Source organism: Bos taurus, chromosome 6 (assembly GCF_002263795.3).
Source record: "Bos taurus isolate L1 Dominette 01449 registration number 42190680 breed Hereford chromosome 6, ARS-UCD2.0, whole genome shotgun sequence".
NCBI lineage: Eukaryota > Metazoa > Chordata > Mammalia > Artiodactyla > Bovidae > Bos > Bos taurus.
In genome coordinates, this window is record NC_037333.1 from 55,601,758 (window position 1) to 55,625,801 (window position 24,044).

At 37.4% G+C, this 24,044-nt stretch overlaps 1 protein-coding gene across 6 annotated transcripts in view; it reads right to left on the minus strand.

Moving 5' to 3' along the window:
* The window catches only part of ARAP2 (ArfGAP with RhoGAP domain, ankyrin repeat and PH domain 2), a 197,010-nt gene that overhangs the window by 158,344 nt on the left and 14,622 nt on the right, over window positions 1-24,044 (minus strand). For all 6 annotated transcript variants that reach the window (XR_009494861.1, XR_009494862.1, XM_059887745.1 and 3 more), the window contains exons 2-6: window positions 22,837-23,888; window positions 10,671-10,729; window positions 9,540-9,616; window positions 8,791-8,882; window positions 6,743-7,096 (exon numbers count right to left, since the gene is read on the minus strand). Coding sequence is in view for 4 of the 6 variants with exons in the window: in XM_059887745.1 (XP_059743728.1) it covers window positions 6,743-7,096; window positions 8,791-8,882; window positions 9,540-9,616; window positions 10,671-10,729; window positions 22,837-23,744 (1,490 nt within the window). In the remaining 2 variants the exon portion in view is untranslated. The remainder of the gene's footprint in view (window positions 1-6,742; window positions 7,097-8,790; window positions 8,883-9,539; window positions 9,617-10,670; window positions 10,730-22,836; window positions 23,889-24,044) is intronic.

Below are 24,044 nucleotides of genomic sequence, written 5' to 3' on the forward strand. Positions count from 1 at the left end.
GATAATTCAGTTGTAAAGAATCTGCCTGCAATTCAGGAGACCCCAGTTTGATTGAGGAAGATCCGCTGGAGAAGGGATAGGCTACCCACTCCAGTATTCTTGGGCTTTCCTTATGGCTCACCTGGTTACAGAATCCACCCGCAATGCAGGAGACCTGTGTTCAATCCCTGGGTTGGGAAGATCCCCTGGAGAAGGGAAAGACTACCTACTCCAGTATTCTGGCCTAGAGAATTCAATGGACTATATATAGTCCATGGGGTCACAAAGAGTTGAACACGACTGAATGACTTTCACTTTGGTCAGAGACTTGTCAATTTTCCATTACATCTGCTTTTCACTGAAAGGCTGACTACAGGACAGCATTGTGGGGAGGCTGGAGGTCCCCACCCACTACAGAGCAGGCAGAGAGTCACTCCACAGAAGCAGCCTTGGAGACCCTGGGCACTGTCTTGGAAGTCAGCTCTGACAAAGGAACCTACAGTATAAGCTCCAGTATCCTCCAAGTCCTGGGTTACTGGCTTCTAAGTGATCCCTCAACCACTGCTTGGGATTTGCCCCCTTTTTTGATATTTGACCTCTGGCTTTTTCCCTTTCCCTAGTTCTGTGTTCAACCTGGACATGTAATTCTCTGCCTGATTTTCCCTCCTGATCCTAAAGCCTAATTTGTTTCTTCCATAAAATAACTTCAACTAATCCCTCTATTTATCTCATAGACTTCAGCACATACAGATATCACCTATATCAGTGCCTTTTCACTCCCTCTAGTCTGAAAAGTACTTAGCTAGAAATGCCAGTTAAAATGGTTTTAACTGGCATTTTCCAAAGGTCATTGAGCTGGTATTCCTCCTCCCGAGATGATCTTTGAAGAAATGTTTTCTCAGCCCCTCTGTAACCTCATGATTCTGTTCTCTGTGGACCTTTCTGTACCAACTGTTATACTTTGTCTTCTGAGTTTATCTTTCTTTGTATTTTTTTCTGCCTTAAGAGGAAGACACAAAAAAGACAAGGAACACATTTTGCTCACTGTATTCTTCCATAGTTTAAGTGTATTATATTCACACATTGCTGGATTAGCCTCAAATGTTCAGCTCCTGCTGCCCCAGACTCAGATTTCTACACAATGCTTCTCTATAGTTAAAAAATGAATAATTTTTTAAAGAAGAATTAAGCCTGGTGTGCTGCAGATCATGGAGTCGCAAAGAGTCAGACACGACTTAGTGACTGAAGACCAACAACAAGAAAAAAGTTCTTAAACATCTTGGGAAATAAAATGTAAATTCCTTGAGATACATTGCATTTTTTTATAAATATGCTTGGTGCATTATACCAAATACTGAACACACAAACATTCTTAGGAAACAGTAGGTTAAGAAGTCAATGGGTTTTCTAATTGCAGATATTCTTGGATATTTCAATTGTGCTTCTCCCAGAAGCACATTCAACCATGTTTCTCTTTTCTTTATAGCAATTCACAGGACTCTTCCTCTGAGTCCTATATTTAGGAAATTTTTTAATAAATTCTATCCAGTCTTCCATATTTGCATCTACTCAGACTTACTGAAAAGCTTGAGCTTATGAGTTACAAATAGGAAAGAGGAAGGAAAGAGACTTGGTATTTCATCCTCAAAACCAGTAGTTTTGTTTTTTTTTTAAACACAAAAGACTATTTATTTTTTCATTTGCTTGACCTGTTTGAAACACTAATAACAGGCCCAAGTTTAACATTTTACTAAGTTTTTCTTCATTTATTTTCTAAAACCAATAATATAAATCTGTATTATAATTAGTTCACTCAAATACTTAAATAAATTTCATACTTTAAGCTCAGCTGGAAGTGTTTCCATAGTTCTCTAGTTGCATGGTATTATACAATTATTTTCTTACTAAATATTGGGCAGTTATCACATACGGTGTATTGATTCAGAACTGGCATTTCCATTTCAAAGCAAACAGACACTCAATCATGTGAAATAAATCCAGATTATGAATTTGATTACTTTGTTTAATGTCACTCATGACTGAGGACAGTTTTAAACATTACTTGGAAAAGGATAACTGAGTATGGCTATTATTTGCTTTAAACTGTGTTCTGACAACACTTGTACTTGTCTTAAGAAATTAAACAGAATTTCAATAAGCACACTGAGAGTCCTTGCTCTGCTGATGTACACCAGCATTATCAATAGAATAGATAGATTTACAATCACTACAGTGTTTGGAGTTTAGTTTTTATTACATTACTATAAATTTTTTAAAAAATTGATGTTTTAGGAAAACTGAAAAGAAATGATGTCTAACACTAGGTGTTTTCCAACAACAAACACTGAGTTATCTACCACTGCCAGGCAACCTTCCAGCTGCTGAGGATACTGCAGTAAACAAAGTCCAATAGAGATGAGTGTCCCCATGGAGCATTTATGCATTAAATAAATGCTAGTGTATGAGCGATGAGAAAAACAAAGCAGTTAAGGGAGTGATGGGGTATTGGGAGAGGGGGAAGTGATAATATTAACTTTAGTGTCAGGGCCTCAATGCAAAGGAGACTTTAGAGCAAGACCTTGAGGAAGGTAAGGTATAAGCCATGTTGTTCTCTGGCTACAAGAACACAGGGCTGAAAGAAGAAGTGCAAAGGCCCTCAAAAAGGGATTCTGCTTCTGATTAGATCCAGACTTGATAGAATAATAAAGCAGCTTTCCCCTTCTGTAATCTAGGTTATAATATTCAACATGGGGCCCAAGGGAGATGGAGGAAGCTGGTATGAGCTTTCAGCCACACCATTGAATCAGTTTTACGCTCTTATGTCCCACAAGCCAAACATGGCCCATCAGATGGGTTTATAAATAAATTTTCATTGAAACACAGCCTCATTCATCAGTTTACACCTTCTCTGCAGCTGCTTTCATGCTCCAATAGCTGAGTTACTGAGCTCCCACAGACATCATATGGCTATAAAGATTAAAGTATGTATTATCTGAGCTTTTACAGAAAAAAGTTGCTAATACTTTCTCTACAAAATTTAGAACACCATCAAAATCACTGCCACCTGCACCAAAGAGATGTGTGGCCATGAGATAAAGCTCAGCAACCTCTGCATAAGCAATGGATAGGCATCATTTTGTCTAAGTAATGAGCATCAACCGCTCTCACCACAGCCTGCTGCTGCTGCTGCTGCTAAGTTGCTTCAATCGTGTCCAACTCTGTGCGACCCCACAGACGGCAGCCCACCAGGCTCCCCCGTCCCTGGGATTCTCCAGGCAAGAGTACTACAATGGGTTGCCATTTCCTTCTCCAATGCATGAAAGGGAAAAGAGAAAGTGACACGACTCTTAGCAACCCCATGGACTGCAGCCTACCAGACTCCTCCGTCCATGGGATTTTCCAGGCAAGAGTACTAGAGTGGGGTGCCAGTGCCTTCTCCCTCACCACAGCCTACAGAGTCTAATGAGAAAAAAAAAATGGAAATTCTACTTATGGTCTAATAAACACAGGCTTCTTGGCCAATTACACGTAATTCTCTTAAGTTTTAGTAATATAATCATAGAGAAGAGCTTTCAAATTTCTTGGTGATATAACAAGCTCCTTTGTTTACTTTCCTAGCTGCATTCTGGTCTACTGGGAAAAGACTCTCAAGTCAGAAAACTCAATTATTTTGCCTAAAATGGAAAAATAAAAATCTCAAAAAATTACATCTTCTAACCTTAGGCTGGTTCAGAATAGAAAGGATGAAAGTCAGAGTTCTGATAACATTCTAACTGTCCCAGAGGTGACCAGTTAATGGTGAAGCTTTCTCAGGTGCCTGGAGCATAAACATACTAACCCTGCAAGAGCAAGGTGCCATCAGAGATCACACAGGAAATCACAGCTGCTGGGGGCTCTGTAAGAGTTTGCTAAATCTTCCAGTGATGCTTAGAGAGGGCTGGGATCTCCCTAATCATTTAAGTTCTACAGAAATGAGAGATCTGAGACTATTCCAGCTCACTGCTTCATTCTGCCAGTGTGTATATTTGAGTAATGACTCATACCTTTGCAATCTGACTATGCATTTACCAATAATATTGATGATTGATGAAAACAGACACATCTGACTATTTTGTCACCCTAATGGAACCAGAAAGGTGACAAAAATACCTGATACTAAGAAGTACTCTGCCTCAGTTTAGTCTATATCTGATTTGCTGAAATATTAACTATATCACTACTAACCACAAAAGTGCTCAGCATGTTTTTTTTCTTTCTTAAGAAATACTATTTCTTCTCCCATTAGTCAACTAATTGTTCTTCTGGAAATTTTTTTGCTATTAAATTTTATTTTAGGTGAAAACAATGCTTTCTAGAAATGATGCATCTTTTCAAGGGAAGAGTAGAGATAACCAGCACAACATAAGGATGCATACCACATCAACTTAAACAGGAGAGACTTCAGTTCAGTTCAGTTGCTCAGTAATGTCCAACTTTTGGTGACCCAATGAACTGCAGCACACCAGGCCTCCCTGTACATCACCAACTCCCAGAGTTTGCCCAAACCCATGTCTACTGAGTGGGTGATGCCATCCAACAATCTCATCCTCTGTCATTCCCTTCTCCTCCTGCCCTCAATCTTTCCCAGCATCAGGGTCTTTTCCAATGACTCAGCTCTTCGCATGAGGTGGCCAAAGTACTGGAGTTTCACCTTCAACATCAGTCCTTCCAATGAACACTCAGGACTAATCTCCTTTAGGATGGACTGGTTGGATCTCCTTACAGTCCAAGGGACTCTCAAGAGTCTTCCCTAACACCAAAGTTAAAAAGCATCAATTCTTCAGCACTCAGCTTTCTTTATAGTCCAACTCTCACATCCATACATGTCCACTGGAAAAACCATAGCCTTGAGTAGATGGACCTTTGTTGGCAAAGTAATGTCTTTGCTTTTTAATATGCTTTCTAGGTTGGTCATAACCTTCCTTCCAAGGAGTAAGTGTCTTTTAATTTCACGGCTACAATCACCATCTGCAGTGATTGTGGAGCCCAAAAAAATAGTCAGCCACTGTTTCCACTGTTTCCCCATCTATTTGCCATGAAGTGATGGGACTGGATGCCATGATCTTAGTTTTCTGAATGTTGAGCTTTAAGCCAACTTTTTCACTCTCCTCTTTCACTTTCATCAAGAGGGTCTTTAGTTCCTCTTCACTTTCTGCCATAAGGATGGTGTCATCTGCATATCTGAGGTTATTGGTATTTCTCCCAGCAATCTTGATTCTAGCTTGTGCTTCTTCCAGCCCAGCGTTTCTCATGATGTATTCTGCATATAAGTTAAATAAGTAGGGTGACAATATACAGCCTTGATGTACTCCTTTTCCTATTTGGAACCAGTCTGTTGTTCCATGTCTAGTTCTAACTGTTGCTTCCTGACCTGCATACAGGTTTCTCAAGAGGCAGGTCAGGTGGTCTGGTATTCCCATCTTTGAAGAATTTTCCAGTTTATTGTGATTCACACAGTTAAAGGCTTTGGCATAGTCAATAAAGCAGAAATAGATGTTTTTCTGGAACTCTCTTGCTTTTTCCACGATCCAGTGGATGTTGGCAATTCGGTCTCTGGTTCCTCTGCCTTTTCTAAAACCAGCTTGAACATCTGGAAGTTCACAGTTCACATATTGCTGAAGCCTGGCTTGGAGAATTTTGAGCATTACTTTACCAGCGTGTGAGATGAGTGCAATTGTGCGGTAGTTTGAGCATTCTTTGGTATTGCCTTTCTTTGGGATTGGAATGAAAACTGACCTTTTCCAGTCCTGTGGCCACAGCTGAGTTTTCCAAATTTGCTGGCATATTGAGTGCAGCACTTTCATAGCATCATCTTTCAGGATTTGAAATAGCTCAACTGGAATTCCGTCACCTCCACTAGCTTTGTTCGTAGTGATGCTTCCTAAGGCCCACTTGACTTCACATTCCAGGATGTCTGGCTCTAGATGAGTGATCACATCATCATGATTACCTGAGTCATGAAGATCTTTTTTGTACAGTTCTTCTGTGTATTCTTGCCACCTCTTCTTAATCCCAAAATAATTTAATAATCCATGAGAAACATTTCCAGTAAATATTTCAAAAGGACACTCAAAATTCAGAAAACAATTCTAATTAAACATAATCCCTCTCCAAAGATTTCTCAGTACTGTAAAATGCTTAAAGACAGAAGTTTCTTTGTCAACATCTGAAATGATAAATCTGTTTTAAAAGTATAATATTCAAGGGACTCTGACCTTTTGTGCAACATTCAAAACTCAAAACAATATATCTGTAACAGTGAAGCCTAATATCTAACAATGACCTACTTTTCCCTAACTACAATAACCCTTGTATTCCCAAACAGAACACTGTTATAACATGAGCAAAAGCCAAACAGTGTGGGCAGAGTAATACTAACTCAATCTGTGTTGTTTTTCTTTGCTACAAATTGAAACACAGGGTAGCCCATTTTGGTGCAAAGTTAGAAACTAACATTAAGGATCTAGATGTGAAATTAGGACTTTCAGTTTTAATTTGCTTTCAGAATCTTTTAGCCCAGAATTCCATACAGTACATGGCACATGTCCCTCATATATCTAAAGAAACAGCATTTGCAAAAATGTTATCAAAAGTCTCTCAAAACTGTTTCTGTATGCATACGGGTGGGGTGGGGAGGAGCAGCAGCAACCTAGTAGGTTTAGAAATGGATACACTTGAATTTTTTTTTAATAAGCCCTTAAAGAAAAAAAGAAAGAACACATACCCTTGGGGACAGAGTTTGTCAAGCCATCCGGATTTAACCTTCCTTGTAGATGATCCATAAAAACAGGCATAGGGAGATATTACATTTGAGGAAATAACTGGTGAATCAGCATTTCCACTTGTTGAGCTTAGTGGATAACTGTGCCTATTAACAGGGTCCAAATTTGCTGCTTTTTGAGTCCTTGATTTAGATGGCTTTGAATTTTTTCTTCTTAAACTCTGAAAGCATTCTTCTACTGTTGAATACTCTGATTCTGAAGCAGAGTCTATAGGAAGATTGCTTTTGTCCTCTCGAGGTATCCAAATATCTTCTACTTTGTTTTCACTTATATTTTCCGTCCTGTTATCATATATGCTAAATGGAAAAAGAATGGTGTTAATACTTCCTAGTACTGTATGTGACAAGCCATAGATGACTTTTTCTACTTATTAACAACCAATTACAGAAATTTAAGGCCAAGAAAATCTGAGCTCAATTAATGCTTCTGGATAATCTTTAAAACTCTTTGAGAAAAATAGAACTCTCTCATTATCCTAAGATATATTTGAATACGGATTCATATACTATAAGAAGTAGTGTCTTTTTCTTTTATGTATCATTTAATCTGATCTGTTTATTTGGGGGGTTGAGTGTAAGTACTAAGGATGGAGACTGCCGTGTTCTCTGCATCACAATTTAAACTTCACCAGCACCAGTATGTGGTCAGCCACTTAACAGGCAAGATCATGAACCACAACATTGTAAAGAGAGACACTGGAGATCTTATTTCCACTTGTTGTCCTTTCTCTGCCTCTCCATAAAAGGACTCCAAAGACCCTCTGCTCCATCATCATGCAATAAAACAAAGTGAAATCTTTAGTATTATTTTGCAAGATTAAGGGAAAAAACTAGATGAGGAAAAACTAGACTTAGAAAGTAGCTAATAAAAAACAAGAAAGGTCCAGGACATCAGAAGGTAAAAGCTGTGTAATGCGTAATATTTATGGGAATACACAATTGCTAATTACTTTCCTATAAATTTAAGAAAAAACAGACTCGCTCAGCCATTTATGTACAACAAAACTCAGTACAAAGAAGTTTTTGCTAATCAATGAAACAGATAGGCTGAGAGGTCAAATTACATCCTTCTGGACGTGGAGTTCTAAAAACCACCGCTTCCTTGTGCGCATGTCTGAGTGCTCAGTTACTTCAATCATGTCCAACTCTTTGTGACCCTATGCACTGTAGCCTACCAGGTTCCTCTGTCCATGGGAGAATCCACGGCATTCTCCAGGCAAGAATACTGGAGTGGGTTGCCATGCCCTCCTCCAGGGGATCTTCCTGACCCAGGAATCGAACCTGCATCTCCTGTGTCTCCTGCATTGGCAGGTGGATTTTTTAATGTTGAGCCACCACTGCTTCCTTAAAGAAGGATTAATTTGGCTCCCTCCATATTCTGCATTGTAATAGGTTCAAATGCTTACTGAAGATACTCAATTATTTATTCCAATTTAAAGAAACCCTCAACAGTGTCAGCCTTTGAGAATAAAGCATAAACCAGAAGACAAATGTTAGGTAATGATGCACTATATCAAGTGCTAATAAAACTGAGAGGAAAAGTAAAATTTAACTTGGTGCCTTACATACTCTGTTTAACCTCATGTTGATCCAAATAACTGGATAATTTTCAAGCTGCTTATCACTGCCGAACTTCTACATTACATCTGTAAAAATTGTGTATCTCACATAGTGACATTTTTGGCATTGCCCCTTTCTTCTTCATATTGAGGTAACTTCCTGTCTTTAAAATGCAAACATAGTTACCACATATTTGCCACTCTGAAAAGCAGAAAATGGTTTCAATTATGAAAAGACAAAAATAGTGTGCTATAGATTATAGAATCAATTTACAGACTCTAAATTATTAAAATGAATGCTGTTATCAAAATAAAGGATTTGAAATTTCCAATATAAATTATTTTCTTAGAAATATGAACAAGAGTTGAACAATGAATCGTGTATAACATTCTATTCAAAAGAATTAATCATCATCAATCATGTCCTCATACCTTGATTTGACAAAAAATGAGTTTCTTTCAGTAGTTGTTTCCCCTTTGAGTGTTTCTTCCTGGGTCCAAAATTCATTCTTTATAGATCTCTTCTATAAAAAAGAATATATATATATTTTTTTCAGGGTCACAATATTCTACAAAGATCCACAGCATTTGGGTTTAGTTTTATTAAGCAAATGTCTATTGTTTAGCTCAATTTTCAACAAAAACAACTTAATTAGTGAGACAAAAGTAAACACAGTCTTTTGATGCCTTCAGTATTTTATTTAAATCATTAGTACATATTTTCAACTAAGAACATAAGATGCTAAAACCTGATTTACTTTCCCACTTATTTTTTGTCTTCCAACTTAATCTTGACCAACAAATAAAATACCAAAAGAGCAAAAGTTCTGGAGAGGAAATAGAAGTCTGTCTGTATTTGGATATAAGGAAAAGTAAAATCAAGGGCTTCTGTCAGTTTGCTTTACTTTTTAATGGAGTTTTTCTTTTCTCTTTTTTTAAAGTACCTTGTGGTAAATTTTGAAAACTCATTGATCTGTATCCCTAAAAACAAACTGTGTTTTTGTAATATATATTTTAAGATATCAATTTACCATGATTTTACTGAACAGAAATTTACTCACTAGAAATTTTTCTTCCATATAACACATTCTTCAAACAGCTTAAAGGAAAATGAAGAGGCATGTAAAGGCAGAAAAGCAAAGAACTGAATATGGAAAAAAATTAAAATGTATGGGACTAACCTTGGAATTCTCTAGTCTCTGGAGGAGAAAGGTCTCTCCATAAGGTAGAATGGAAGATGAATTCTCCTCATTTGTGTCTTTTGGGGGAATGAGAGAATGAGATGGAAAGATGAGAATAATGTGATTTTTTTTTTTTTACAAAAGCATGTATTTAATTATTTCATAACAATATCACAATTTCAGCTTTATTCTAAGAGTCCAAATTATGCTCATAATTCTTACCTCCAAATCAACTCTAACTGTGGTTTTCTTTCTGTAGACATCCCTCACTTCACAACTAAGATATATCACAAGTGTGATGTGTCATATTTGTTCTTGCTAACCTCAAAGATCCACATAATTAAACACATTTCCCCATACAGTGGAAACTGTCACAATATATTTATAATGTTAATTTCTAAATAATGGCAGAAAATTAATCTTTACTGTAATTTTCCACAAATGATCATTAAAAGTTCACTGACAGCTAGATATTAATAGCATTCAAAATGCCAGAATCCACTTAATATAATCCCTCTGACACCATAACTGCTAGCACACCTGGATATAAATTATTTCAAGAGAATTTCCACTATCCCTGAATTACACAGATCTACAATAAAGAATTCTTAACATTTCCATTTTCTGCTGTTGCAAACTCTTTTAAAGGCTCACTAACCAAGTGCTTGCTAACTTATCATTGAAAAGAATGTTCCTGAACTTGCATAAGCAGAATTTTCAAAAACAAGAAAGAAAAGCCTCTGTTAGTGAGCAGTTGACCACAGCAATGAATGTCACCCTTCCTTGTTACCATGGCAAAATTACTTTCCATAAATATACACCCTGTAGTTCAGACTCGGAAACCACATAACTTAGTTAAATGCCTTTGACTGTGGTTAATAATAAACGAAGACTGTAGAAAAAAATTTTATATTAACATGTGCAAATTTCCAGGAGTCTGCATGTATATTAATTACTGTTTTTCATTCATTCACTTTTAAAAGTGTCTGGAGTACTATGAACCCTGGTAGAGAGTTATTCCCACTACTCCCTATTCCACAGGTGGGTTGCCTTCTTGATTGTGATTTTAACACATATAAGACTATCAAGTGAGTACTACCTAATTTACAGACTTTAAAATAGGAGACTCACTTTGCTGTGTCACAGATTTTCCAGTTGAGGTAGCAACATTTCTTCTCTCACGGAAATAGCTTAAAGCAAAGGGAAAAATAGAGCCATTAAAACACATATGTAAACCACATGTTACTATCTTGAGTAAGGATTAATTGTAGACACATATATTTTCTTTGGTAGAAAAACAAATATTCAAAAATAAGTTTTATTTTACTAAAATACAATGGCCACATTCCATAAATGTGTTTTTCTAAACAGCCTTAAAGAAAGTGATTTTAATGGATTTTACAAGTATTTGCTTCTCACTTTTTATAATTCATAAAAGTAAGTGAACATATTTGCTGAAGTATTTATGATGTTTTTGTCTTAGCTTCACAGTACTTAATCAAAAATCTGTCTAGTTCTAAGAGTATAATTGAAAATATGTAAGCAGTGCTAAGGGGAAAGGTCATAGCAATACAGGCTCATCAAGAAACAAAGGAAGAAAAATCAAATCAATAAAATTAGAAATGAAAATGGAGAGATCAAAACAGACAACACAGAAATACAAAGGATCATAAGAGACTACTATCAGCAATTATATGCCAATAAAATGGACAACGTGGAAGAAATGGACAAATTCTTAGAAAAGTACAACTTTCCAAAACTGAACCAGGAAGAAATAGAAAATCTTAACAGACCCATCACAAGCACGGAAATTGAAACTGTAATCAGAAATCTTCCAGCAAATAAAAGCCCAGGTCCGGACAGCTTCACAGCTGAATTCTATCAAAAATTTAGAGAAGAGCTGACACCTATCCTACTCAAACTCTTCAAGAAAATTGCAGAGAAAAGTAAACTTCCAAACTCATTCTATGAGGCCACCATCACCCTAATACCAAAACCCGACAAAGATGCCACAAAAAAATAAAACTACAGGCCAATATCACTGATGAACATAAATGCAAAAATCCTTAACAAAATTCTAGCAATCAGAATCCAACAACACATTAAAAAGACCATACACCATGACCAAGTGGGCTTTATCCCAGGGATGCAAGGATTCTTCAATATCTGCAAATCAATGTAATACACCACATTAACAAATTGAAAAATAAAAACCATATGATTATCTCAATAGATGCAGAGAAAGCCTTTGACAAAATTCAACATCCATTTATGATAAAAACTCTCCAGAAAGCAGGAATAGAAGGAACATACCTCAACATAATAAAAGCTATATATGACAAACCCACAGCAAACATTATCCTCAATGGTGAAAAATTGAAAGCATTTCCCCTAAAGTCAGGAACAAGACAAGGGTGCCCACTCTCACCACTACTATTCAACATAGTTTTGGAAGTTTTGGCCACAGCAATCAGAGCAGAAAAAGAAATAAAAGGAATCCAAATTGGAAAAGAAGAAGTAAAACTCTCACTGTTTGCAGATAACATGATCCTCTACATAGAAAACCCTAAAGACTCCACCAGAAAATTACTAGAGTTAATCAATGAATATAGTAAAGTTGTAGGATATAAAATCAACACACAGAAATCCCTTGCATTCCTATGCGCTAATAATGAGAAAATAGAAAGAGAAATTAAGGAAACAATTCCATTCACCATTGCAATGAAAAGAGTAAAAGACTTAGGAATATATCTGCTTAAAGAAAATAAAGACCTATATATAGAAAACTATAAAACACTGATGAAAGAAATCAAAGAGAACACTAATAGATGGAGAAATATACCATGTTCACGGATCGGAAGAATCAATATAGTAAAAATGAGTATACTACCCAAAGCAATCTATAGATTTAATGCAATCCCTATCAAGCTATACCAATGGTATTTTTCACAGAGCTAGAACAAATAATTTCACAATTTGTATGGAAATACAAAAAACCTCGAATAACCAAAGCAATCTTGAGAAAGAAGAATGGTACTGGAGGAATCAACCTGCCTGACTTCAGGCTCTACTACAAAGCCACAGTCATCAAGACAGTATGGTACTGGCACAAAGACAGAAATATAGATCAATGGAACAAAATAGAAAGCCCAGAGATAAACCCACGCACTTATGGACACCTTATCTTTGACAAAGGAGGCAAGAATATACAGTGGAGAAAAGACAATCTCTTTAACGAGTGGTGCTGGGAAAACTGGTCAACCATTTGTAAAAGAATGAAACTAGAACACTTTCTAACACCATACACAAAAATAAACTCAAAATGGATTAAAGATCTAAACGTAAGACCAGAAACTGTAAAAATCTTAGAGGAGAACACAGGCAAAACACTCTCCGACATACATCACAGCAGGATCCTCTATGACCCACCTCCCAGAATATTGGAAATAAAAGCAAAAATAAACAAATGGGATCTAATTAAAATTAAAAGCTTCTGCACAACAAAAGAAACTATAAACAAAGTGAAAAGACAGACCTCAGAATGGGAGAAAATAATAGCAAATGAAGCAACTGACAAACAACTAATCTCAAAAATATACAAGCAACTCCTGCAGCTCAATTCCAGAAAAATAAACGACCCAATCAAAAAATGGGCCAAAGAACTAAATAGACATTTCTCCAAAGAAGACATACAGATGGCTAACAAACACATGAAAAGATGCTCAACATCACTCATTATCAGAGAAATGCAAATCAAAACCACAATGAGGTATCATTTCACGCCAGTCAGAATGGCTGCGATCCAAAAGTCTACAAGCAATAAATGCTGGAGAGGGTGTGGAGAAAAGGGAACCCTCTTACACTGTTGGTGGGAATGCAAACTAGTACAGCCACTATGGAGAACAGTGTGGAGATTCCTTAAAAAACTGGAATTAGAACTGCCATACGACCCAGCAATCCCACTGCTGGGCATACACACCGAGGAAACCAGAATTGAAAGAGACACGTGTACCCCAATGTTCATCACAGCACTGTTTACAGTAGTCAGGACATGGAAGCAACCTAGATGTCCATCAGCAGATGAATGGATAAGAAAGCAGTGGTACATATACACAATGGAGTATTACTCAGCCATTAAAAAGAATACATTTGAATCAGTTCTGATGAGGTGGATGAAACTGGAGCCTATTATACAGAGTGAAGTAAGCCAGAAAGAAAAACACCAATACAGTAAACTAACGCATATATATGTAATTTAGAAAGATGGTAACGACAACCCTGTGTGCGAGACAGCAAAAGAGACACCGATGTATAGAACAGTCTTTTGGACTCTGTGGGAGAGGGAGCGGGGGATGATTTGGGAGAATGGCATTAAAACATGTATAATATCATATAAGAAACAAATCACCAGTCCGGGTTCAATGCAGGATACAGGAAGCTTGGGGCTGGTGCACTGGGATGACCCAGAGGAAGGTATGGAGAGGGAGGCAGGAGGGGAGTTCAGGATGGGGAACATGTGTACACCCATGGCGGATGCATGTTGATGTATGGCAAAACCAATACAATATTGTAAAGTAAAAATAAATAAATAAATAAAAAGCAGAGACGTTAAAAAAAAAAAAACAATGAAATATCACTACCCACCCACCTGTACAGCTAAAATTTTTTAAATAACAAAATGCTGTTGAGGGTATGAGACAAAAGGAAAACACATACGCCGCTGGTGTTAAAGTAAGTAAGCATAACCATTCAATGGTGAGAACCACTTTGTATTACCTTCCAAAATGGAACATAAGCAATATCCTACGACAGCAACTTTACTCTTAGGTATATATTCAATAGACATGCATGTAGAACGTGCCCCAAGAAAAACCACTCAAGTACATGTCAACATGCAAATGTTAAAAGAAGCTGTGGAAGAATCACACAAAAGAACAATATTCAACATCCACAACAACAAACTGACATGCAGCCACGTGGATGCATCTCAAAAACATCAGGTTGAATAAAAGATATCAAACACAGTGTTTTTTGCTGTATGACATCATTTGTATGAAACCCTAAAACAGCAAAAACTAATTTACAGTGAAATCAGTGGTTGCCCAATGCAGGTGAAAGAATAATTTACTACCTATGTGCACAGGTGATTTTTGAGGAGTGGTAGAAATGTTCTCTATTCTTATTGTGGTAGTGCTCACATAGGTATTCATACTTGTCAAAATTCATCAACATATATATTAGCATCAGTCTATTTTATTATGTAAGTTATAAACTTACACATATAAGTATATTGTTTATATGCAAAATACTAGAATATGTTGAGCATATGAAATATAATAGAAGAATGGATATCATGGTATAGCCATACAATGAATTATGATACAGCAATGAAAATAGTTTGCAACTGTATGTATCAACATAGAGAAGTTTCAAAGTTAAGCAACATGAGCTTAGTAAGAAGAGTTACTATATGATTGCATTTTTAAGTCCACAAGACAGTCAAAACTGTAGCATATTGTTTGGGATATACTTAAGAGGTACAATATTTTTTTAAAGTATGAGTGTAATAATCATTATTTAAAGTCAGGATAGAAGCTGTCTGTGACAGGAGAGGGCATACAAGTTTATCTAAGTGTTGCAAAATAATTAATCCTTTATTTGTTCATCTCCAGATTCTTGACACTGTGATATGGCTATAATCATTTCCTCAAATTTGTATGTCACTGACATAAATATATATTAATAATTTGAACCCCTGATTAGAGCACCACTCAAATTTTCTACATCTTTGATAACTTCTGCTAATAATAAATACCTCTAATTATTATTGAGCACTTACTATATATCAGACTCAGGTCTCAAAATTTTATAAATACACACACACACTCACAATGTGTATGTCTGTGCATTTAGTCCCAAACATCCAAAGAAGAGCTATAATTATATGCACTTTTTAAGAAGAAAATTGGCAATCAAAGCAGTTACTTTCCAAAAGTCACACAGCTCTTAAGTAACAAACCTGGGATTCAAACTCAGGCAGCATAGCTCTATACTACTACTAGTACTACTACTACTAGTACTACTAGTACTACTACTATGCTAAGTCACTTCAGTCATGTCCGACTCTGTGCGACCCCATAGACGGCAGCCCACCAGGCTCCCCCGTCCCTGGGATTCTCCAGGCAAGAACACTGGAGTGGGTTGCCATTTCCTTCTCCAATGCATGAAAGTGAAAAGAGAAAGTGAAGTCACTCAGTCGTGTCTGACTCTTAGCGACCCCATGGACTGCAGGCCACCAGGCTCCTCTGTCCATGGGATTTTCCAGGCAAGAGTACTGGAGTGGGGTGCCATTGCCTTCTCCGGTAGCTCTATAAGACCTATTTAAAACCTTCATGCTTAATAAAAAACTTAACTTTAACTTACTGGGAAAAAAAACATGCAAAGTAGTTAAAAAAAAAAAAAAAAGGTTTTGAACTCTTTTAAGTACATCCATTAGTGGTATTTTAAAGCATATTTTGTTGGCTTAATTTTTATAAATATAAAGAAAAAAGTACGCAATGATTTGTATTGATTTTGCAATTCAGTATCCACCTGCAAGCAATTACCAAATCTATCAACCAAGTTCATTTGATCTACTGAAGATGAAAATTAGCTCAACACAGAAAACAAGCTGTTTTTAAAACTGGTGATTATCCATTTATATTCTCATTTATCTATAAATAAATTATCTCAAGCTATTTTATATTCTAATATCTATTATGTCAAAAGCATTTTATTGGGGTTTATGTATCTACATCTCATATTTCATCTCCTTAATAGACTGATGAGGTTGAACTTGCTGTCCTAATCCTACCAATAAGGAAAGGAGATTCTCTGGCCCAAGTGGCATAGCTGCTGCTGCTCCTCCTAAGTCGCTTCAGTCATGTCCGACTCTGTGCGACCCCATAGATGGCAGCCCACCAGGCTCCCCTGTCCCTGGGATTCTCCAGGCTAGAACACTGGAGTGGCTTGCCATTTCCTTCTCCAATGCATGAACGTGAAAAGTGAAAGGAAGTCGCTCAGTCGTGTCCGACTCTTAGCGACCCCACGGAGTGTAGCCTACCAGGCTCCTCCACCCATGGGATTTTCCAGGCAAGAGTACTGGAGTGGGTTGCCATTGCCTTCTCCTAGTGGCATAGCTAATAGAAGGCAAAAACCAGCATTCAAGGTGAATTCCATCCTGAGTGCAAAGCCCATGCTCTTTCCTTTCTGCTCTATTATTCTCCCATCAATTTTCCTAGAAACTGCAGATTGCTATTAAATTTGAAATATAAAGCATGGGTGATTTGCAAAAATTAAAAACCCATTAAGAAAAGCAGTAGTTATCATCCTGTTTTGTTACTATGCTTTGGTGATCTTGGTCAAGTTATTCAACAGACCTGAGTCCAATTTCCTCATTTACTAAAGGGGAATAAAAACAAGGTCTGCTGCCTAGGAATATCATAAGGGTTAATGAGATGGTGCTTTTAAAGAGCATAATGTGTGCCTTACATAACACAAACACTCAGCTAGAATGAGACAACTGTTTTATTAATTAGAGAAAAGAATGGTTGGTCTTCCTGGTAAAGTGATAATATGAACTATTGCTTCTTAAAGTCCTTAAAAGTATGAACACTCTTCGTTTGAAAGACTAAAAACGTGTCAACAACATAGTAGCAGAATAAATTGTATTTTTTTTCATTTAGTAAACTACTATACAGCAGATACTGCATAAAATACATGCATGGATGTTAACAACCTTTAAAATAACATTATGTGAACCAAGTTTCAAAAAAATAACTGACTACCAAAGTGAATCTTCAACTACCTACAGATGTTATTTGTTCTCATATTTTTAAATCACTAAAATTGCCAAGAAAAGCAGTGGCATAAATGCTAATTAACGTTAAAGATCTCTCTTTATAATCTACACTTACCCATTATGTGGGCATGACACCCACGCCAAAAAAAATAATCAATTACACACCCCAAATGGACCATATCTTTACACAGAATGTTTGTTTTAAAAAAATACAATTCTTACAATTTGCAACATACTAACTACAACAGACTAACTATAGGTCATTACACAATTGAATTCAAAAGAAAAACACTGGAATCATCAGCAGCAGGGGAAAGCTGTTTTGAGGTTACATAAAAGTCCATCTAGTCAAGGCTATGGTTTTTCCAGTGGTCATGTATGGATGTGAGAGTTGGACTGTGAAGAAGGCTGAGCGCCAAAGAATTGATGCTTTTGAACTGTGGTGTTGGAGAAGACTCTTGAGAGTCCCTTGGACTGCAAGGAGATCCAACCAGTCCATTCTGAAGGAGATCAGCCCTGGTATTTCTTTGGAAGGAATGATGCTAAAGCTGAAACTCCAGTACTTTGGCCACCTCATGCAAAGAGTCGACTCATTGGAAAAGACTCTGATGCTGGGAGGGATTGGGGGCAGGAGGAGAAGGGGACGATAAGAGGATGAGATGGCTGGATGGCATCACTGACTCGATGGATGTGAGTTAGAGTGAACTCCCAGAGTTGGTGATGGACAGGGAGGCCTGGCGTGCTGCGATTCATGGGGTCGCAAAGAGTCAGACACGACTGAGCGACTGAACTGAACTGAACTGCATGTCTAACTAAATCACACAAATCTGAATTCAGAGAACACAAGGGTGCATTAAATACAGCTCAGATGAAGAATATGAAATGTATAATGAACAAATAATTGAGTCTCAATTTACAAAATTCCAAAACAGTCCTTAGGATAAGAATAAAAATTACAGAAGGATTACAACACAAAAGTCTACATCATTATTGTAATACTTTTTTCATCAACTAGCAGAAGCTATAGTTCAAAAAATTTTTTTCAAACAAAGCAGGACTTTCAAAATTATGAATAAAGAGTACAAATGTCTCTTCACTTGTAGAAAGTATCACACAGATAAGATACCTTTATACTCTAACAGTAAGTCAAGTGATTATCTATTAATTTTGATTCATTATCTAGAAAAATGGTACTGATGAATCTATTTGTAGGGCAGCAATAGAGATGCAGACAGAACAGACTTATGGACACAGCAGGGGAAGGAGAATGTGGGACGAATGGACAGAGTAGTACTGAAACATATACATTACCCTATGTAAACCAGATAGCCAGTGGGAATTTGCTGTATGATTTAGGGAGCTCAACCCAATGCTCTGTGACAATCTAGAGGGTGGGATGGCGTGGGAGGGAGGTTCAAGAGGAAGGGAACATATGTACGTCTATGGCTGATTCATGTTGCTATATGGCGGAAACCAACACACTGTAAAGCAAACATGTATACCTGTGGAGGATTCACTTCGATATTTGGCAAAACTAATACAATATTGTGAAGTTTAAAAATAAAATAAAATTTAAAAAAAAAAGGATTAAAGTGACACAGCAAGAAAATGCTAGACTTGAACTTTTACATTTGCTTTTGTAGTATAAGGATTTTTTTTTTGGCTCAAACATTACTTTCCCCCTGAAATGCTAAGTCAGAGTAAAATTAGGGGAGGAGGTGGTCACTTGTTCAGAATACTTGGGGCCATGAGTCAGAGTGTACATGGAAAAGGGTGTGACAAAAAAAAAAAAATAGGTTTTAAAAAGTTTGATTCATTGTTATTGATAGACATTCAAGTCAAAATTTTGCAAATACTGAAATAATCAACTCATTTTCATAGAATTTGTAAAAAGCCATTTTAAAGGAAAAAATCTGAATTTTACAATGCTAAGAATTTTCTTTTTTTTTTTTTGCTATTTACATGACATATAAAGGTTTTCTTGAACATGAGGATGGGATGAATTTCAGTATTTTTCTAATTCAATGTAGCAAACAGTTGTTTATTTGTCTGTATGTTTTTGTTCATGTCTCACCATTAAAGTCTAAAGTAGCAGATCCATTTTTAATGTCTGTATCATCATGTCTATGTACATCCAGAGAAAAATATCTATGATTTTTACTTTTAATAAAAAGTTCTCAGAAGGCTGGTGACTTCAGGTTTAGAACACATACTTTTGAAAAATGCCCTTCAACAGTTAACATAGGTCTTCAGTCTTATGTTACAAAAGATGTACTCCAACCATAGTGCACCCTTGCATACCACCCTCCTCGCCTCCACCTTTGCTTCTTTACTGTTCCTTCCCCAACATATTCAAAGGCATGACACCTAAAAGACAGGGCTTTGTGACTTGTACCAAGGACAAAATAGTTGCATGAAATATGTATGAAAATCATTAAACTAGGGAGGAGGAGAAGAAATGTACCTCTTTCATAGCAAAAGATACCTGAATCCTTCCTGCTTTGTGTTCTAAGGAGGATCCTCCTGGAAGGATCATTAAGATTCACAAGACACACCTATGACTCACAGGGAAGGGCAGCTGGTGGAACTTGCTTTCTACTTAGAGACTTCTATGGGAGACCTACTGGTGAGCTGATAAGGAAGGAACTGGCTCAAGGCTAGTTCTGACCTAGACCCCAAGAGACAGGACTTACAAAGTGATCCTGAGGTCCAGGGTCTAGCATGTGAAGTGAAGTTGCTCAGTTACATCCGACTCTTAATGCGACCCCATGGACTGTAGCCTACTATGCTCCTTGGTCCATGGGATTTTCCAGGCAAGAGTACTGGAGTGGGTTGCCATTTCCTTCTCCAGAGGATCATTCTGACCCAGGGATCGAACCCAAGTCTCCCTCACTATAAGCAGAGGCTTTACCGTCTGAGCCACCAGCATAGCCCCACCCAACCCAGCCTTCCCAAGAGGATCAGATAGAATTCAGAGAAGGAGCCCAATGCACGGACAAAGAGAACCCATCAACTGCATCAGATAACTTGGCAAGGGGTAGAGGTTTGGGGGTACATGTCCAGGGAGATAGAAACAAAGCACCTCACATCAGGTACACAGCCAGAATCATGTTCCTTTCAATAATTATACAAAATGTTTAGTGAGTAAAGAAATTAGGTTAAAATTGCTGGCCACAAAGAAATATATTCTATGCTACATCAAGGAATATACTAAATATCATTTAGATGTTATTTGACTAGAGAGAATCTTGGATTATATAATCTACAGTTTCATTTATAACACTGCAGAATCTTGCAATTACTATTTGCAATTCAGGCAAGGACCACAAAGAAAAACACTGTTCTGAAAATAATTTATTTTCTCGTTTTATAATTTGACCACCAGAAATCCATAGATACCATTTACTGTCATAATCAGCTGCTGCTACTCCTGCTGCTGCTGCTAAGTCACTTCAGTCGTGTCCAACTCTGTGTGACCCCATAGACGGCAGCCCACCAGGCTCCACCATCCCTTGGATTCTCCAGGCAAGAACACTGGAGTGGGTTGCCATTTCCTTCTCCAATGCATGAAAGTGAAAAGTGAAAGTGAAGTCGCTCAGTCGTGTCTGACTCTTAGTGATCCCATGGACTGCAGTCTACCAGGCTCTTCCATCCATGGGATTTGCCAGGCAAGAATACTGGAGTGGGGTGCCATCGCCTTCTCTGCCTGCTAAGCTGCTTACTACTAATTGTACCATTATTTCAATTCTCATTTTCAAAGACTCAAGAATCACAATGTGAATAACTAGCCTTTCACATGTTACAAAGCTTACACTTAGAACTAAATGAACATCAAGAGAGTCTCAAAAATGTATAAAAATAACACAACTTAAGTAAAACCTGAGCCCAATGGTTTTTATCTGAAGTTATCCTTATGGCTCCCAAAAAGATTCCATTCCTGCAAAGACACAGCAGACCCCTCTCATTTAAGTGTCAAAAATTAGCAAAATATGCTAAAGTTACAATGGTATACAAAAACTGGTGACTTTCTACATTCCTAAGAAATACTCCATTTCTTATATATATCATCAACACTTTTAAGAACATTTACTAAATGAGTGGTTAAAAAAGTGTGCTATAGAATCAAATGAACTGGAATGAAATCCGAGTTCACAGCCAATGTAATCCTAGAAAAATTAACCTAAGGCTCAATTACCTCATAACAAAATGGGTGAACAATACCTATTTCAAGGGCCAGTGTGAGAATTAGTTTATAATTTTATGGAAAATTATAAACCAAACTAGATTCCAGGTGTTCAGTAAATGACACTGCCAACTGATTTCCCAGTAAATACTCAACACCGCCCCTGGCACCAGGGATGCCAAGAAAAAGACAAAGTAATTAGGGGCTCTGCCCTCAAGGAGTTTACACACTACTGGAAGACATTTAACATGGTCTTATAAACTGCCATGTTTTCTCTTGCATATACTAAATTTCCATATTTTCTCTTGTAAATACAACCAAGTTCCAGCACCAGGGACAGAGTGGCTACACAGGGATATCAGCAGGGGAAAGAGAATCTTGCAGAAATACACAGCCTAGACCCTGCACAGGAATCTGTAATTGCATTTGGTGCCACAGCAGTACGGGTTGAACTTAACCTCATGAGAGACAAGTGTTAGATTTTAGTAAATAGGAAAAAAAAAAAAAAAAAAATCTCACCACAGCCCTGGAGGAAACCACATCTTAGGTGTAATTTTAAGAAACGGTTGAAAGCAGTCTCTGCAGTAAGTCAGCTCCTCTCTGACTCTACAGTTACCCCAGGGCACCAAAGGCCCAACAAGTCGTTAGGACCCCTCTTTAGAGTTTCAGTCTCCAGCTCATTTGGTCTCATACTGTAATACTACTACTATTTACACGTCTCCTGTGCTACACTTCAAGCCCCTTTATCCCTCTCTACTTCCTCCGCTCCTAGCACTGTGACCAGTATCAAGTAGGTGCCCACCAGATGCATGTTGACTGATTCACTGGTGCCAGTCATTGTGTCAGGCAGTAGATATACAATCATATAAACATGGTCCTCTACCAAGAAACACATAACCTGGTGTCTCCTAGGGGAGACAGAGTCAACAATTCAAATATAAGTGCACTCATGGAAGAAGATAATACTAGATATGGTGGAAGGTTCCATATACTAGATATGGGATGGAATATCCAGGTAGAATTAGTGGATGGGAATTCCACCAATTAAATAGGAGAAAGTTAGAGAGTCCCAGGCAGTTACAAGTTGAAAACAGACTCTGGGTAGTGGTATACAAGAGAAATGACATGATGAAAAAGTTTTAGAAGAAAGAAAAGGTTGGTTGAACAGGTAAACTAAAATGTCAAATTTAGAAAGGAAAACAGAAAAGAAAATTGTTAGAACTAACTACATTCCCCCAAACTGAATACACACAGCCTATCATAAAATTTCCTACCTCCCTGAAATTCCCTTCGTTGATCCTGGAATCTCTGGTACCGGCCGATGTCTTAGCAGAAAAGATCGAGATGGTCTTGAAACCAACTTGCTACGACTTCTCATAGGTGTTAGGACTGGTGATGATGGCACATACAAATCATTTACAACCATTTCTCCTTGAAACTGAAAGAATGGGGATGGTGGTGAGCTTTCTAATAAAACGTTAGTTCCATTTCCAGAATTTGCTTCTGATACTGAAGAGTCATGGGAGGAAAGGAATTCAAGGTCTGCATTAGGAAGCTTGCCTACATTTTCTGAAATCAAATCATCTCTTCCTGTGTGTTCTTCTTCAGCTGTGCAGCCCACAGTCTTCTCTGTTATCAAAGATTCTATGTCGGTAATTTCATTACGAAGTAAAGAATCTTGAAAAGAACCTGAATTCGAGTGTGGTTCGTCTTCTGGAATGGGGAAGTTGTGTGTAGGAAGAGTCAGCTTATCATCTGATTTAAGAGATTGGCTATTTTCCACACAAACCTCATTTTCTCCAACATTTTTTGTAACAGTCTCCAACTGTATCCGGCTAGGTATCTGAACACCATGTGAATCTGAAAATTCTAAGGAGGTATTCTGAGCAGAAGACGGAGCCTGGTGATCCTTTGAAGTCTCATCATTCTTCTTTGTTTTGTGAATATTTGCATATATTGGGATATCTTGCATTTTTGACAGGATTATCTGTAACTGTTTAAGTATCCTCCTCCGGTGTCCTGTAGGTGATATTCCAACTTTGAGGAGCACACTGTCATTTATTTCTGCACAGTCCCTCACATTATTAAAACCAAATTCTCGGAAGTTTAAGAGGTACTGCTCCAGATTAATGCTCATTAGGAAATCTCTGATATCAACATTCACTTCACTGACTGAGGACATAGTGGTGGCTTCATCACTAGGCAAAGTTTTAAGAAGCAGTGCAATGCAATACACACTAGGAGGGTGTGCTTCTGTAGTGGGTGTTCCTCTGACTTATCTCAAAAATGCTGTTTTCTCCGCAGTGAATGCTTTATGTGCTTAAGCCTAGGAAAAAAGGAGAAAAGAAAAGCAATTTATTAGGACATTTTTGGCATCAAAACTAGTTTTATATTACAAACGTTCTCTGAAGAAACACAATAGAAATGAGGATCACTACTTGTACTGAGTAGTGATCTAAGTTTGGAAACTTAGATCTAAGTT